The sequence below is a fragment of the Pocillopora verrucosa genome, chromosome 8 (assembly GCF_036669915.1).
Source record: "Pocillopora verrucosa isolate sample1 chromosome 8, ASM3666991v2, whole genome shotgun sequence".
Classification (NCBI taxonomy): Eukaryota; Metazoa; Cnidaria; class Anthozoa; order Scleractinia; family Pocilloporidae; genus Pocillopora; species Pocillopora verrucosa.
Genome location: NC_089319.1, coordinates 957,150 through 970,485, shown reverse-complemented (window position 1 = coordinate 970,485; position 13,336 = coordinate 957,150). Strand labels below are relative to the sequence as shown.

Here is a 13,336-nt window from a genome sequence, read left to right as displayed (position 1 = left end):
TATTTATTCATCATTCGAAATAACAACAAAAAGTAGGTCAACAACAATTCGATCACATTTTCAAAATGTAATTCAAGAGCAAATGTAAGAATAAGCTCATGTTCCTTAAAGGTTCACTTTCCAATTATCACAATTATCCACAAGATCCTGATGATAATCTACAATTTAATTATCTCTTAAATAAAATAGTATCGTGATAATAGTATCGCTTACTTTAATGTTTAAATCTGCCGCACAACTTTATTTATTCATCATTCGAAATAACAACAAAAAGCAGGTCAACAACAATTCGATCACATTTTCAAAATGTAATTCAAGAGTAAATGTAAGATTTTCTGAGAATTTTAAATCGGTTAATACGTAACTAGAAGAAATAGAAGGCATTGACGAGTAACGGTTGGCACAAAAGCTGCAAAGTAAACTTGGAGCGCAGGATAAAAAGAACTCTGAGTGATGGGAATGTCTTTCAAGGTAGTTACTATAAATCACAGCTATCTTCCGTCGCGTGCAAATACCTCGGTGCATTTACAGTTATGGAACCCTACAACAGCTGACCAAAGTCCCGTGTTACAATTTTGGACTGGACACGAATGTCCTCCCCAAGAAATATTAATGAAACAAATTTACGCGAACAGAGCATATTTCAACACATTGTGGTGGTTACATACTAATACAAATTTCTATAGTCATTCTCGCGTGTATAGTTGTCAATGAGATCATTCTCAACGAAAGTATATCGCAGTAAGAAACCTCTATCATCAGTCTGCCAGCATATGACTCGGAGAGTATATTTGCAAGTGCAATAAAATGTATGTTAGCTCACAATCTGCGTTTGCTGTACCCTTCCTGTTTCAATATCGGTTTTCGTAGAGAGGTCATTGACAGCTTCTTTCACAGTGGTAGCGTCGTGTCTCTTTAAACGTTTTCGGTGTCCTGAAACAGAAATGACGGAACGAGTCGTGTACTTTTATTTTGCCGATCCGATAAAATTTTAACACTGATCATTGGTAATTACCTCGACAGTCCGTGACTCCTTCATTTACTTTGACGTGACAACAAGTCCTACACAAATCGAATACACATTTCAATCCCTGAAATGAAAAAGACTCAGTTTCAGGTTTTAAGCGCTATACATCGTTACAGCCACGAACTTCACAAAGCTCACGGGCTTCAAAATTTACTGATTTAGCGGCGCACATGTCATTTCAGGGAACTATAAAATACTAATAAAATTTTAGCTGATGCAGAATGTGAAGGGAGAGGAGGGAGTGGCACAATAGGAACACACCCCCTCTCCCCCTCCTCTTTTCGTCTCTCCTAAAGACTTATTTTGGTCACGTGGTCACGCACGTAAGGAAATAAGAAAACTATGTTGCAAAGCAGGACTTAACATTGGCTGCGAAAGAGACTACCTTCTGACGTTAACCATGCAGGCTGAATTTTTACACTTAGTCCAACTTTACAAGTGAAGCGGGGTGCATTTTACCAATGATGGGTCAATAATGCAGTGTTATTCGCGTGTTTAGGGTACTTATTGGGCTAACTTCTCAACAACGTGGCTAACCAGTTTCCGGCTAATCAACGAAAGGCAAGACTCACAGTTAAGCCACTGTGACACCTACCTTTGGATTTACTTCACACTTTGCACAGATATCCCACGTTCGTTCTGTTGACAAATGGTATATCAATTAAGAATTCCAACAATAAAATTATACATTTAAGATACAGAGACTATGCATTAAAACCAGTTAAAAAAGAAACAAAAAAAACACCAAAAAAAAAAAAAACAAAAAACAAATAAAGCAAAGTCAAATTACCTCTTCGCACTTTCACTTTCTGTTTCTTCAACGCTTTTCTCATCTCCCGCAGCTTTGCCACCTCTTTGCTTCTTTCCTCTTCTTCTTTCACCTGGTCGAGTGTTCGTTTGACTGAGGTATTTGATCTGCAATTGTGAGATAAATGAGTGCGCTCATTGAGTAACTTTTTGGCTCCATGAGACTGCATGTGAAATACAGTGACCGGATTTTACACTCTTTTCGGAGACTGAACCACCTTTGACTTCAAGCCTAAGATCGCTCCACTGGAAAACGTCCGCTTGAACTAGGTTCTTACCTGATATATGGTTGACACCGCCAATAGGGAATCTCTGAGGAATCTGGCTCGCCATTTTCTTCAATGTCTCTCTGAAACCAGTGATAACAAGCATCACTGTAGCTTTTATCAATACCAAGCCTATTTAGCAGAGGGATTGTGACTTTTAATTACTTAAAGAAGTTTTATTCGAGATGGATCAAAACAATGGGACAAAACGTGTCGTTACAGCTTTATAGCGACATTCAATCGATCAGCCATAAATTCATAATCTAAAATTTCGCCCAACGATATTGGGTTTCTTCATCCTGCGTTTCGTCTTTCTTTCTAATTGATTTCAAAACTGCTCAATTAACCGGAAATAGAGTCTAATTTCTGCAGTAACATCGAGAGGTTCAAAAATTGTTGACAAAACAAAGTACAATTACAAACCTGTACCCTCTCTTTTAACGTCTGACAAACTTCCTTCATGACCTCAATTGACTTGGCTGTTCCCAGAATGTCGCGCATGTCATGATTTCTGTCCAGGCTAGTCAAAAAACAACATTTTCACAACCGTAATGCAAAACGCTCCTCCTAAATTTGTCACCAATGATTAATAAACTTTATGTTGTGACTAAAATTCATAATTATAGATTTTTTTTGACATCTCTTTTCCTCAACAACTTGATTCGAGAATACAGATACTACTCTGTGGCCACAGTGGGTTTAATTTAACAATTGAGAAAAAATTCCCTTTCAGTATCAGGCGCGCAAACATTACGTGACATCCTCGTAAATTTAGGAAATCGGGAAATTAGGAAATCACAGAAAGTACCACGTCAAATGTTTACACTTTTCAGGAAGACGTTGGTAAAAAGAAAATGATTCGTTTCAAACTTGTTACTTTTTCACTCTTACAATAATCAAGATAAAATCCTCCTAAGCTATTATCATGAGATTCAAGTCATTTGCACATTTTTCTGGATCACATTGCACTCTTAGTAACAATGAAGGTTCTTGAATTATTTTACCAATAGCTATGAATCGCCTCACTTCATAAGCCAAGGGTAAACTTTACATTTTGATTTGAAACCCGAAAATAAAGCACAATTGTGTAATAAAAATGCGAAAAGCTGCGCAAAAAATTGTACACCAAAATAAGTAGTGACCAAACGTAAAAAAAGACGGTTTAACTTGTCAGAGGAACGCTCGCGTGAAACACGTTTGATAATTTTTGATGTTTCAAATTTTATGTAAAGTTAAGGGTAAATAATATTGACTTTAATCTTTGCAGCTACTTGAATACATTTTAAGATCAATTCTTTGATACAAGCTGTGTTCCTAAAATACACAAAGCGGATACACTGCTGTGAATAAAGTGCAACACTTGGTGAAATGAATGTCTTTTCCGTGTATTTGCTGAGCAAAAAAATATTAAATGAAAAATGTGTGGGTGTATCTGTCAGAAACCCAACGACTTGCTAAACAACCAGAACAACTACGAATGGTTTTAGCGGTCACCTTAGAGCAGAGGGCACCAGCAGACTTTCTTGGATTAGCAAAATCCCTTGAAACTTTTTATACACCTTTTTTTAAGTGCGTGCATGAGCTGGAGACGAACAAAAACGACCTAATACAAAAAACAAACATTTGCCCTCTTGCAAAAGTTAATCCTTTGAGGCAAACATTCCCTGCCTTCCCCTCAGACAATAACAATGACATGCAAATATGCATTCTTACTTGGCGACCAAATTTAAATTTTACAAAATCAATATCAGAGGAAAAAAGAACGACTTGACTGAAAAATCCTCTTTTAGAAAAAAAACTTCACAAAATAAGAAATTTAAGATTACTAAACAAACTCCCCATTACACTTTGTAATTTTCAGCCGTCATTTTCGAACACACGTCGCGATGATCTCTTGTTCCCGAAAGTAAACCTAATACACGACACAGTCACGCTTTAATTCTCGCGCACGCAGTTCGTGTCACGAGATCTTGCTACTAATAGATCGTTCTAACAGTACGAGTCACATTTCGACTGGAATACAAAAAGCCAACAATACAAAAGGATCTGACGAAGAAAGCTGCTAGCTCTTCAATCCTGAGAGCGGAAGAATGCGCTCGAATTTTCTTCGCTACGCGTCGTTTGTCTTAGTTCTACTGACAAAGGGTAAGTAAGATGTTTTGTTTTGTTTACATGAAAATGGTGTAGAGGCCACAGTGAAGACGCCACAGTGAAGACGTCCAAGTCACGAAATGTCCGTATTTAATTTGATGCAAAGACGAAAGTTTTCTTTTAAGCAGTTGCAGAATAGTCAATTGTCTTTGTATCCGAGGCCAATTTCTTTTAAATTTCTTTGTTACACTCTAAGCTGACATTGAAATCTGCTAACAGCTAATAAAAACCCTGGCAAACAATCGATGCAAACAAATAAATTAGTTCTTGCTTTCGAGCACACGGTATCAAATGAAATGAAAACATGCGAAATATACGAACAATCTGTGCAAAACCTCTGCGTTACAAATCAGCGCCAATGGGCAGATATTTCCTTCGCAGATTTAAGGATTGCAAACAATCACTTTGAATGCAATCGCTTTGAAAGGCCACCATTCAAACTCAAATTATATGAGAGACTTTGAAAAAAATCACCACAATGATATATTAATTGGTTTGGGAGCTTCTCGGTCTATTCTGTGTGAAAGCAACGAAATAAGAGAAGTTTCCACCATTTAATTGCTAAAATATTTCGCAACATTCAGTGTAGTCAACTGAACAATTCAAATTGGTCTAATTAACACAATAGAGTAAGGGAGCTTTAGTTTACTCTCCGACCAAAATAATATCATTATTGTCCTTCAATTTACTTTTCTTTTCTTTTTTAAAAAAACTTCCGATTTAGGAAAGTTACCCGAAGGTTCCTCTGGAGATTCGTTTAATTAGTTGTACTGTGTCACAAGTTATGCAAATCACTGAGAATGACCTTTGAAATTGCGACACAGATGTGATTCAATATCACAAGTGATTTTACGCTAATGGAGATTGAAGGAAAGGTGCACAGCGAAACATGTACACTATAAAAACCTGTTTTCCACAGTTAGTTTATATTTCAAAATATTTTCATTTGTAACTTAACATTCACAGCGGTGAAATTTGTGCCAGCGGGAGCACAATACATATGCTGCTTTACAAATGCGGCTTTGTTTGTGGTTTTTTTTTCACAGAGTCACACAAAGACCTTCACAAATGGTTTTTGTGTCACCCGACAGGATAGGTTCTATTCTGTGAAGCATCAGAAACGCCAAGAAACAAAGTGCAAATACACATATTGTCTGCCCATTCTGATGCATTCATTTTCCGCTCCTCTTCTTTTTTCTCTTAAGAGAAACACAAAAAACTTGGCAAAAAGAAAAAACATTCATGTTGTATTTGCATTCCATCAATCAATTGTACTATAAAATATCCGTAAGAAGCAAAACCTAAAACTTTACAAAATTACGAGAACAACAAAACTGTACACCTGGTACTCGAGGTTTTTCATACTGCACAAAGAAAAGCTGTATGGCCTATGGTTTAAAGGAGCTGATGCACTCTAACTTCCAGCTGAGAGGCAACCAGAAGTAAAAGATTCGGACCAAACGAAAAAAAGGAAAAATGTCATTCTGACTGGGATTTTAAAAGCCCAGACAGATCTCCTCTTTCACAAAGACGAGAAGATATGTTCTTACTAAACTAAGCTTTTGTTGCAGACGTCAGACAAGAACCGCATGACACGACAGTCTAATCCAGCGAGAATATCGATGACAATCACTTTATTTTTAGTTAGTAAAATAACGGATTGCGTGACAACAGTTGCAAACTCGTTCCAAGGACTTATCCCTTCGAAAACCCTGAAAACGAGATTGCTCCGGTAGGAAATTTATCAGCGTTTCCTTATTCCTTTTTCAGTGCCTCGTTGCAGTGAGGCCCTCAGATGTTATGCGTGTGTATCTAACATATCTTGGGAGGAATGCAATGCGAAAATGGAACTCATAGACTGTCCTGATGGGCACGACGAAGTTTGCATCAAAGAACATCTAGTGCGTTACAAGGAACTCACTGGAGATGAATACGAGGAACTTTTTTCCAGAACTTGTGGTACGGCAGATTTGTGCACAAACAAAAACTGCGAAAAATATGGAGTGCGGTGCGACCCTAAATGCTGTCATGAGGATCTATGCAATACAGCTAGCACGGAACTATCAACTCGAACAATGTTGGTGACGAGACTGATGTTCGTGAATTTAATCGCCATATTTCTTTCATGAAACCACTCCAACGAATATATCACCTATTTAATCCTTTAAAGGAGACTGGGGCATTTTACCCGTAGGGAATAAATTTTCATTTGTAAATGGTCATAGCGGGTACGTCGCGGATCACTCAACTTAAAGACGTAGGTGTAAAGTTTTAAAACGACTCGCAATTCTGTACTAATGTCACTGCATATTGCCACTTCTTAAGACCTGTCAGGCTTTAATCACCGACAAAACATATACCGCTAAGTATTCTTTATCAGGTCCGCGAGAAGTATCTTACCACCTCCAACGTTTAAGTCATCTTTTTCAAGAGACTCCGTTTCTATGTCAACGAAAGTCCTAAGCTGTTAACGCAATACACCGTTTCCAGAGAGAAACGGTCACAGGTTTGCTGAAAGCGCCTCAACTCCCATGCGTTTTTAACTTGATTCCCACTACTTTTCAAAATTAAGTATCATTGTTGACCTATTCAGCAAAGTAGAGGGGAACATGAAAAGAAGAAAAACTCCCCAGTTGATTACCTCAACGAAGAAACTGGAAAGAGTGCACAACGATGATTCAAAATGCCTGTCATTGACATTATCATACCCAGTAGCGGTGCAGTAAATGCTGTCACTCAGATTAGAAGCAAAAGTGGTGATCTGGATGAGGAAAAGTGCCAAGGCAATAAAAAAAATTCAAAGACAGGTTTCCAACAGGAAGAAAACTATGTCCGGAAAGCCACAGGTTGAAGGTCATTTCCTTTGTTTTTAATTTCTGAGAGAAACTTTTCATATGAAGATTGTTTTAGCCTCCAAATTTAACAACAATTAATTTGAATCATGCATGCAAATAGTCTCTCGTCAAAAGAACCCGGAAATAGTCCAGCTTACGTTCTGTCCTAATGATAAAACCCACCGAAAGTGAACGAAACTTTACCATAAACCAACAAACTATCAATAAAATGGATATAACCTAGTTAATCTGTTCTTAACCCATATGCAATAGCTTTATTTAAACAAGATGTGAACACAGGAATCCAGATGGACAGAAGAAATCAACGAGGAAAGTGATTATTTACTAACATAAATTAAAAGAAATATTTAGAAAGAAAATAGTTTACGGAACAGATAAAAGCTTCCAAAACAATCCCTAGTTGGTCCGGATCCAACTGACGTCAAAATACATGGATCAAAACTCAACATAATTGACATAAGGAAAGTTTTTTGGGAACCAAGAGCACGAATAAGTATCGTGCAGTTATCCCTCACAGTTTCGTTATCTATCGTCTGTGCTGGGCACCTTTTCGTACCATTGTTCACTAAAAACGGAAAACCACACTCTTTTGCAAAAACCGAGTAAACCCTTCTTTGGTCCACCGTTGGTGCTGCTCAAGAATGGTGCACAGAGGAACGTGAGTATGCACACTGATCACCATGTTGTCTACTATGTGACGTTAGGAAATGGTAATAGGCTTTCAACTTGAGGTACGTTGGCTCAAGTATAGGTTACTAAAAGCAAGTATAAGTTACCAAAAGCAAAGTTACTGAGGCATAAAAAGCGTGCTTTGTACGCCATTAGTCATCCAGCAAGACCCCACAATTATGTACAACACATCGGTGAAGTTTGTTAAAAACTTGGCTTAAGAAATGAAACCCTCGTTATAAAATGCTAATTTTATAATAATTAGGATGTTTATCCAACCATACGGGCACGTGACCTTGAAGACTGTCAGTCATGTAAGACTTCAAACAAGATATGTCAATCGCTACGTTGTGCACTGAGCTTCGCGGAAATGTGGCTATCACATCAGTGCCTGTCAGGGCTCGAAACCGGTTTAAATATCTTCGCAGATGGAAATTTCGAGGCAATTGTATTCTGGAGGCTGGCATTTAAGTTGTCGACCGGGGATAACTTGGCTGTTTGCGAAAATGAAGCTTGAGAAGATATACTCATCTTCGTTGTCAATATTGCTACTGATGTTTGTGGGTAAGCGACAAGCTCTTTTTTGATTTAACATGCAGATTTATGAAAGCTCTAGTGATGACTCAATTTTTATCTTTTTTCTCAATCTATTCTACTTATTTGAGGAATGGTCGAGAGAAGAAAATATTATCTGCAATAATTCAACTGAATCGCTTCAAATAAATTCTAATGGCGGAAAAAATCAACGGAATTCAACAGTTCCGGTTTAATTCCTCGTAGATAAAACTGAAGAGTGTAAAAGATGAAACCAACGAGTCACTCCTATTTCTTGCTCGCTGTTCCTCAAAGTATAATTTACTGCAGTCAGTTAGTAACTTGTTGCGAATGTAGTAGTTACCAAACAATAATAGTTGCTAGACCACATCAACAACAACTTGCGCTTTAATAAGCAATTCTACTTTCAAGGAAATTTGTTTCAGAGTAAGAATTAGAAAACCAGTTTAAACGGCCTCAAAGGTTACCACAAAATCAATGCAATAATCTCTTAAACAAGAACTTGGATGGATTTGTGTAGGTTTATCGTTCTCAGATGACGAATGATTTGAAGGAAATCTAATATATAAATTCGTATACAATTCATATATTCATTTCAGAAATGAAATTTCAAACCGCCACGTTCTCAAGCTCTGCTCTTTTGAAAGGAAAAGTAATGTTGGGTGAAGAAATCTGCTCAGAAAAAAAAAATTGATACAAGAAGAAATTTCTACATAAAAATTTCCTTTATACAATTCTATACTCCGTATTGCACGACTGAGAAATAATTCCTTATATCTACTTCCTGCAGTTACTAAAAACTAGAAATGAACTCGATATGAAGTTTCAGACCAAATGCAAAGATCGACTGTTTTAATAAATGTTACAAATAAGATATTAGGAAATATACAGGAAGTCCCGCCTGGGGTTAGGAACCTTGAACACTTTCGTTTGTTGTATGGCAAAGCTTTCTTAGTTAATTGTTGCAATCTTGATGAACGTCGGTTTTAGCAATTTGACACCTATCGACTCATATTTTTACTCAAAGAATTCGAAAAACGTCGACATAATCTGAGTTGGATCTTCTTCCGCTTTCATACTTGTTTAATAACGCCTGCACGAAATTAGACCATGCCTCAGGGAAGGGGCCCATAAAGAACCGTCTCACACTGAAGCAACCTAAACTTGCCATTGAAAACCTAGTACGTGATGATTAAGACAGATGCTGTTTCACGGTATTACCATCAGGTTATGTTTGCTTTTCAAGATAATTTCGAAGAGAATCGGATTTCCGAAAAAAGTGGCACGGAAGTAATTTAGTGATGTTCTCGAATTCCATGACACGCAACCGGACGTAATTTGTTCTATGATTCTCAGTGCAATTTCTCTAAAACTCCTTACTGTACAATGATTAACTAAAACAAATCTATGAAACTGGTCTGAGATTGTCGTCATATGGACACAGTTTGAGAAATTTAAGACTCATCTGATTCATGACTAGCCGCCAACGACCTTACCAGTTTCCTCCCGGTAAATCAGGGAAATATCCAGCCTCGCTATTTGCGATTTGAGATCTCGAGGAGCACACGAGCCTTGAATCTCTCGTGAACATATCAGTATTATACTTATGAAAGAGTTGTGAAGACAATAGAAACTGAGCTGGCACTGTTGAGTGGAGTCATATCGAGACAACCTCTTAGTGGAACTTTCACTCGAATAATTAATAAGAACGCTATTGTTAAAAGTGTAGACCGGGCTGAAAAGGCTGCTCGTCAAATTAAAAGGAGTTTTCTTAAAAACGAAAACACTACAAACATTGTTACTACTTTCGAAAACTATTGTAGGTCCCTCAACCGAAATGCGGTTAAAATAATTTGTGTTCTTTGTCTACGTACCCCTTTGTTTGAGTTCCGCATAACTTCATTTCTTTGTTAATTATCATTTTCAGTTCCCTGTGTTGGTGCGGATCTCAAATGCTACCTTTGTTTATCGTATAAATCTTGGGAGGACTGTAAAAAGACTGAAAACCTTGTCGATTGTACACCTGGTCACGATGAAGTCTGCATTACGCAACATAAAGTGACAAAGGATGACAGCTCAAACAAAGGATACAAAGAAGCTTTTATAAAAATGTGCGGTCAAGCAAGACTGTGCGCTGTCAAAGATTGCGAGAAGCGTAGTACAAGTTGCCAAATTGACTGTTGTCATCGCGACGGCTGTAACACCGCAACAAAACGAGCGGCTGATATGACGAACACATTGCTGGGAGGTGTGCTGGTAATTTTGATTTGTCTTCTACAGTTGAATTGTGTTCTCTAAGTGCTAGGCGTTTTCAAGCACCTTTAAAAAAAATAGAAGATTTTTAAACACGAACAAACACAACCAGTCCGCAATACTAGGAAAAAAAGTTCAATTTGATTTTCACTTACACGGGTATCACCGCGTTTGACCCGCACTGCCTAAGAGATAAGTCCCAATGGATTTGTACCAAAACGGGTCTGCGACCCACGATGATACGGGATGAGTCCCAATTGACTTGCAACAAAACGGAACTATGACCCGCAATGAGACGGGTTTATTCCCGATTGACTTGTGCCAAAACGGGTCTGTGACCTGGAACGACACGGGATAAGTCCCGAATTACTTAGTAACAAAACGGGTTTGTGACCTGAAATGATACGGGATAAGTCCCGAATTGCCATGCATGTGCTCCAAACAACACTTACAGTGATCATGCGTAACCGGAACTGATATACTTCACGGATAACTATGCCAGCAACTCTGTGGATTGGCTGGGAAAATGTCATTTAAAACTTTAGAAAAAATTGTACATTTTCAACAGCAATTCATCTGATTACATAAGCTTCATTGACTCGAATCAAAATCATCCATCTCATTTTTCGACTGAGTGGCTAAATTTTTTGTGAAGAGATATCTTTACATTTCTTATCTTTTGTGAAATTTTTATTCAATAAAGGGAAACTGTATACCTCAAAATAAAACATTTTTGTACAATAGACATTGAGGGAAACTTAACATGGCCAAAATGCCTTTTCATGAGCAATAAAATAAAACAAATCGACGGTTTAATTTGTACCGAATTAAGAGAAAGGCAGCGCAATTAGTCTACAGCTAAATTCATTTCAAGTTGACCGGTTAATTACAAATGGTCTACACATATACAAATAATATTATATACATATACATATTCATCGATACTTCACTTTCTGCTTGGGTGTCATTCAAGAAAGCAAATAATCCAGAGATTAAAAAAACAAGTCTAAATTGGAAGCTTCTTTTGTTTTTATAAATAGAACCTGAAAAAGAAATCAGTGTAAGAGTTTCCCAAATAACTGAAAATAACAAAAGAAGAGGCGTAGTTTTCCCATTTTTTGGTCATGTGTTAGTCCAGCGCACGCACGTTCAAGTATGAGCCCAACAAAATAGACATCTGTTTTTCAGTGTTAAATAAATAAAGAAACACATACATTGACGTTCGTATTTCCGCCGAAATTAAATAGCTAACAGGTCTAACATGGCGTCAGCTATTCCATTTCAATTATGAAAATGAAACACACGTCAAGGAATGATTAACTATTGAAACTGAAAATTTGAATTTCACTGGATTATTCATCATCATCTAGAGAGCAGTAAATTCATCCAACGGAGCCTTGGCCTGAAAATAAGTCTCTAAATGCTGTTGGCTATTTGAGAATAAAGAAGTTTTTAAGCGGCAATTGTCCAAGCACAGGCTTACCAACCTTCAAATTGTGTTGACATGTAAGACAACTTACAAGGATATGAAGATATGAAAGACGGTTTTGAATTAAAAGCTATGAAAATTCTTTTTCACGAGGTCTTGGAAAAGTGGCCTAAAATGATAACACGCAGACGTGTACTGATTTGCCATCTTCTCCTTTTTAAACAGTTTCTTCTGAAGCGCTCTCAACCTGCACATTGACTTATGAATTCAGCGATAGAGTGATCCCGTAAGAGGACGTTGAAAGAGGCAAAAAAAAACCCCACACGTCAGTATCTTAATAATTCATTCCACTAAGTGAGATTTTCACACCTATAGGCATTGCAAATTTTATCATTCTCTGCCACAATCAGAACACATACACATTTCGTTTAACCGGCTCAGGAGTCTCTCCGACGTGCCATTGGGTGGTATGCCTGTGGTCCATGCTTAATTCTGTCTGTCAATAATACTAAAACAAATAAAAGCTGTGCGGACAAAAAGGGTCTTACAAAGCAATATAACACAGTAACACCATTAAGTAACACGGTGACGCAGATCAAGTGACAAAGACGGCGCCTTAACAATTTCACGGTATACATCAACGAAACAAGAGACATGCATGGGTCTGTGATGAAGTTGTGGAGGAGAACGCTTCTCCTTGCTTTCCTGCTTGCAAACTGTACATCGAAGCAAGGTATTACTTTATTGCCATTTATTTAATTCATTTTCATTATCTATATAATGTTGTGGCCTCAATATAGAAACTTATCTCAAGATTCAGATCCTCGTTCACAAAACCTATATATCACACTGGAGTTTGACACATAATCTACCTCGGAAACTTTAACTGATCAACTGGTTATCGGGACAAATGTTTAAAAAAAATATGATGCGTTCAAGTCATTTCTAACTGACTGAAACCTTTCAGTTGTTAATTTCTGTTTCAAGCAATTGTCTTCGGAGTCGAGTTTTCCGGTTTCCTCTTTTAAAAAAATCCAAATCGTACTTGCCTTAAGGCTCAAATTTTTATTCATAAATTAAAAGGTACGATCACTAAAAATGATCAGTGTCCAGGATTACCTTTCACTTTCTAACATAATATACCAACTACGCTAAGTTTTCCTGTCGATGGAAATCATCACGAGAAAGGTGAAATACAACACCTGAAAACTTATATGTAAAAACTTTATCGCACTAATCTTTTTAATTAAAACGATCTGAAATGACGGCATTATACTTGATATAGAAATGCATATGAAAAGTCTTTTTTCTAGATTTTAATGAA

At 37.3% G+C, this 13,336-nt stretch overlaps 2 protein-coding genes across 2 annotated transcripts in view; one reads left to right on the top strand and one right to left on the bottom strand.

The window, feature by feature from the left end:
- Positions 1 to 82: 82 nt before the first annotated feature.
- The window catches only part of LOC131787921 (tRNA-dihydrouridine(16/17) synthase [NAD(P)(+)]-like), a 28,066-nt gene continuing 14,812 nt past the window's right edge, over positions 83 to 13,336 (bottom strand). Inside the window, exons 8-13 of the mRNA XM_059104996.2 lie at positions 2,524 to 2,620; positions 2,113 to 2,183; positions 1,818 to 1,942; positions 1,623 to 1,666; positions 1,016 to 1,091; positions 83 to 933 (exon numbers count right to left, since the gene is read on the bottom strand). Coding sequence (XP_058960979.2) covers positions 815 to 933; positions 1,016 to 1,091; positions 1,623 to 1,666; positions 1,818 to 1,942; positions 2,113 to 2,183; positions 2,524 to 2,620 — 532 coding nt within the window. The 3' untranslated portion in view covers positions 83 to 814. The remainder of the gene's footprint in view (positions 934 to 1,015; positions 1,092 to 1,622; positions 1,667 to 1,817; positions 1,943 to 2,112; positions 2,184 to 2,523; positions 2,621 to 13,336) is intronic.
- Positions 8,110 to 12,603, top strand: LOC131787922 (uncharacterized). The gene is made up of 3 exons (XM_059104997.2): positions 8,110 to 8,339; positions 10,258 to 10,586; positions 12,238 to 12,603. The coding sequence occupies exons 1-3, from the start codon at positions 8,204 to 8,206 to the stop codon at positions 12,268 to 12,270; spliced, it is 498 nt and encodes a 165-aa protein (XP_058960980.2). The 5' UTR covers positions 8,110 to 8,203; the 3' UTR covers positions 12,271 to 12,603.

Bases quoted from the DNA above. Each gene is read 5' to 3' on its own strand.
- LOC131787922 (XM_059104997.2), top strand. From the start codon at position 8,204: ATGGAAATTTCGAGGCAATTGTATTCTGGAGGCTGGCATTTAAGTTGT. The intron at 8,340-10,257 runs GTAAGCGACAAG...TATCATTTTCAG, and splicing joins ATTGCTACTGATGTTTGTGG to TTCCCTGTGTTGGTGCGGAT. The intron at 10,587-12,237 runs GTAATTTTGATT...CTTTTTAAACAG, and splicing joins CATTGCTGGGAGGTGTGCTG to TTTCTTCTGAAGCGCTCTCA.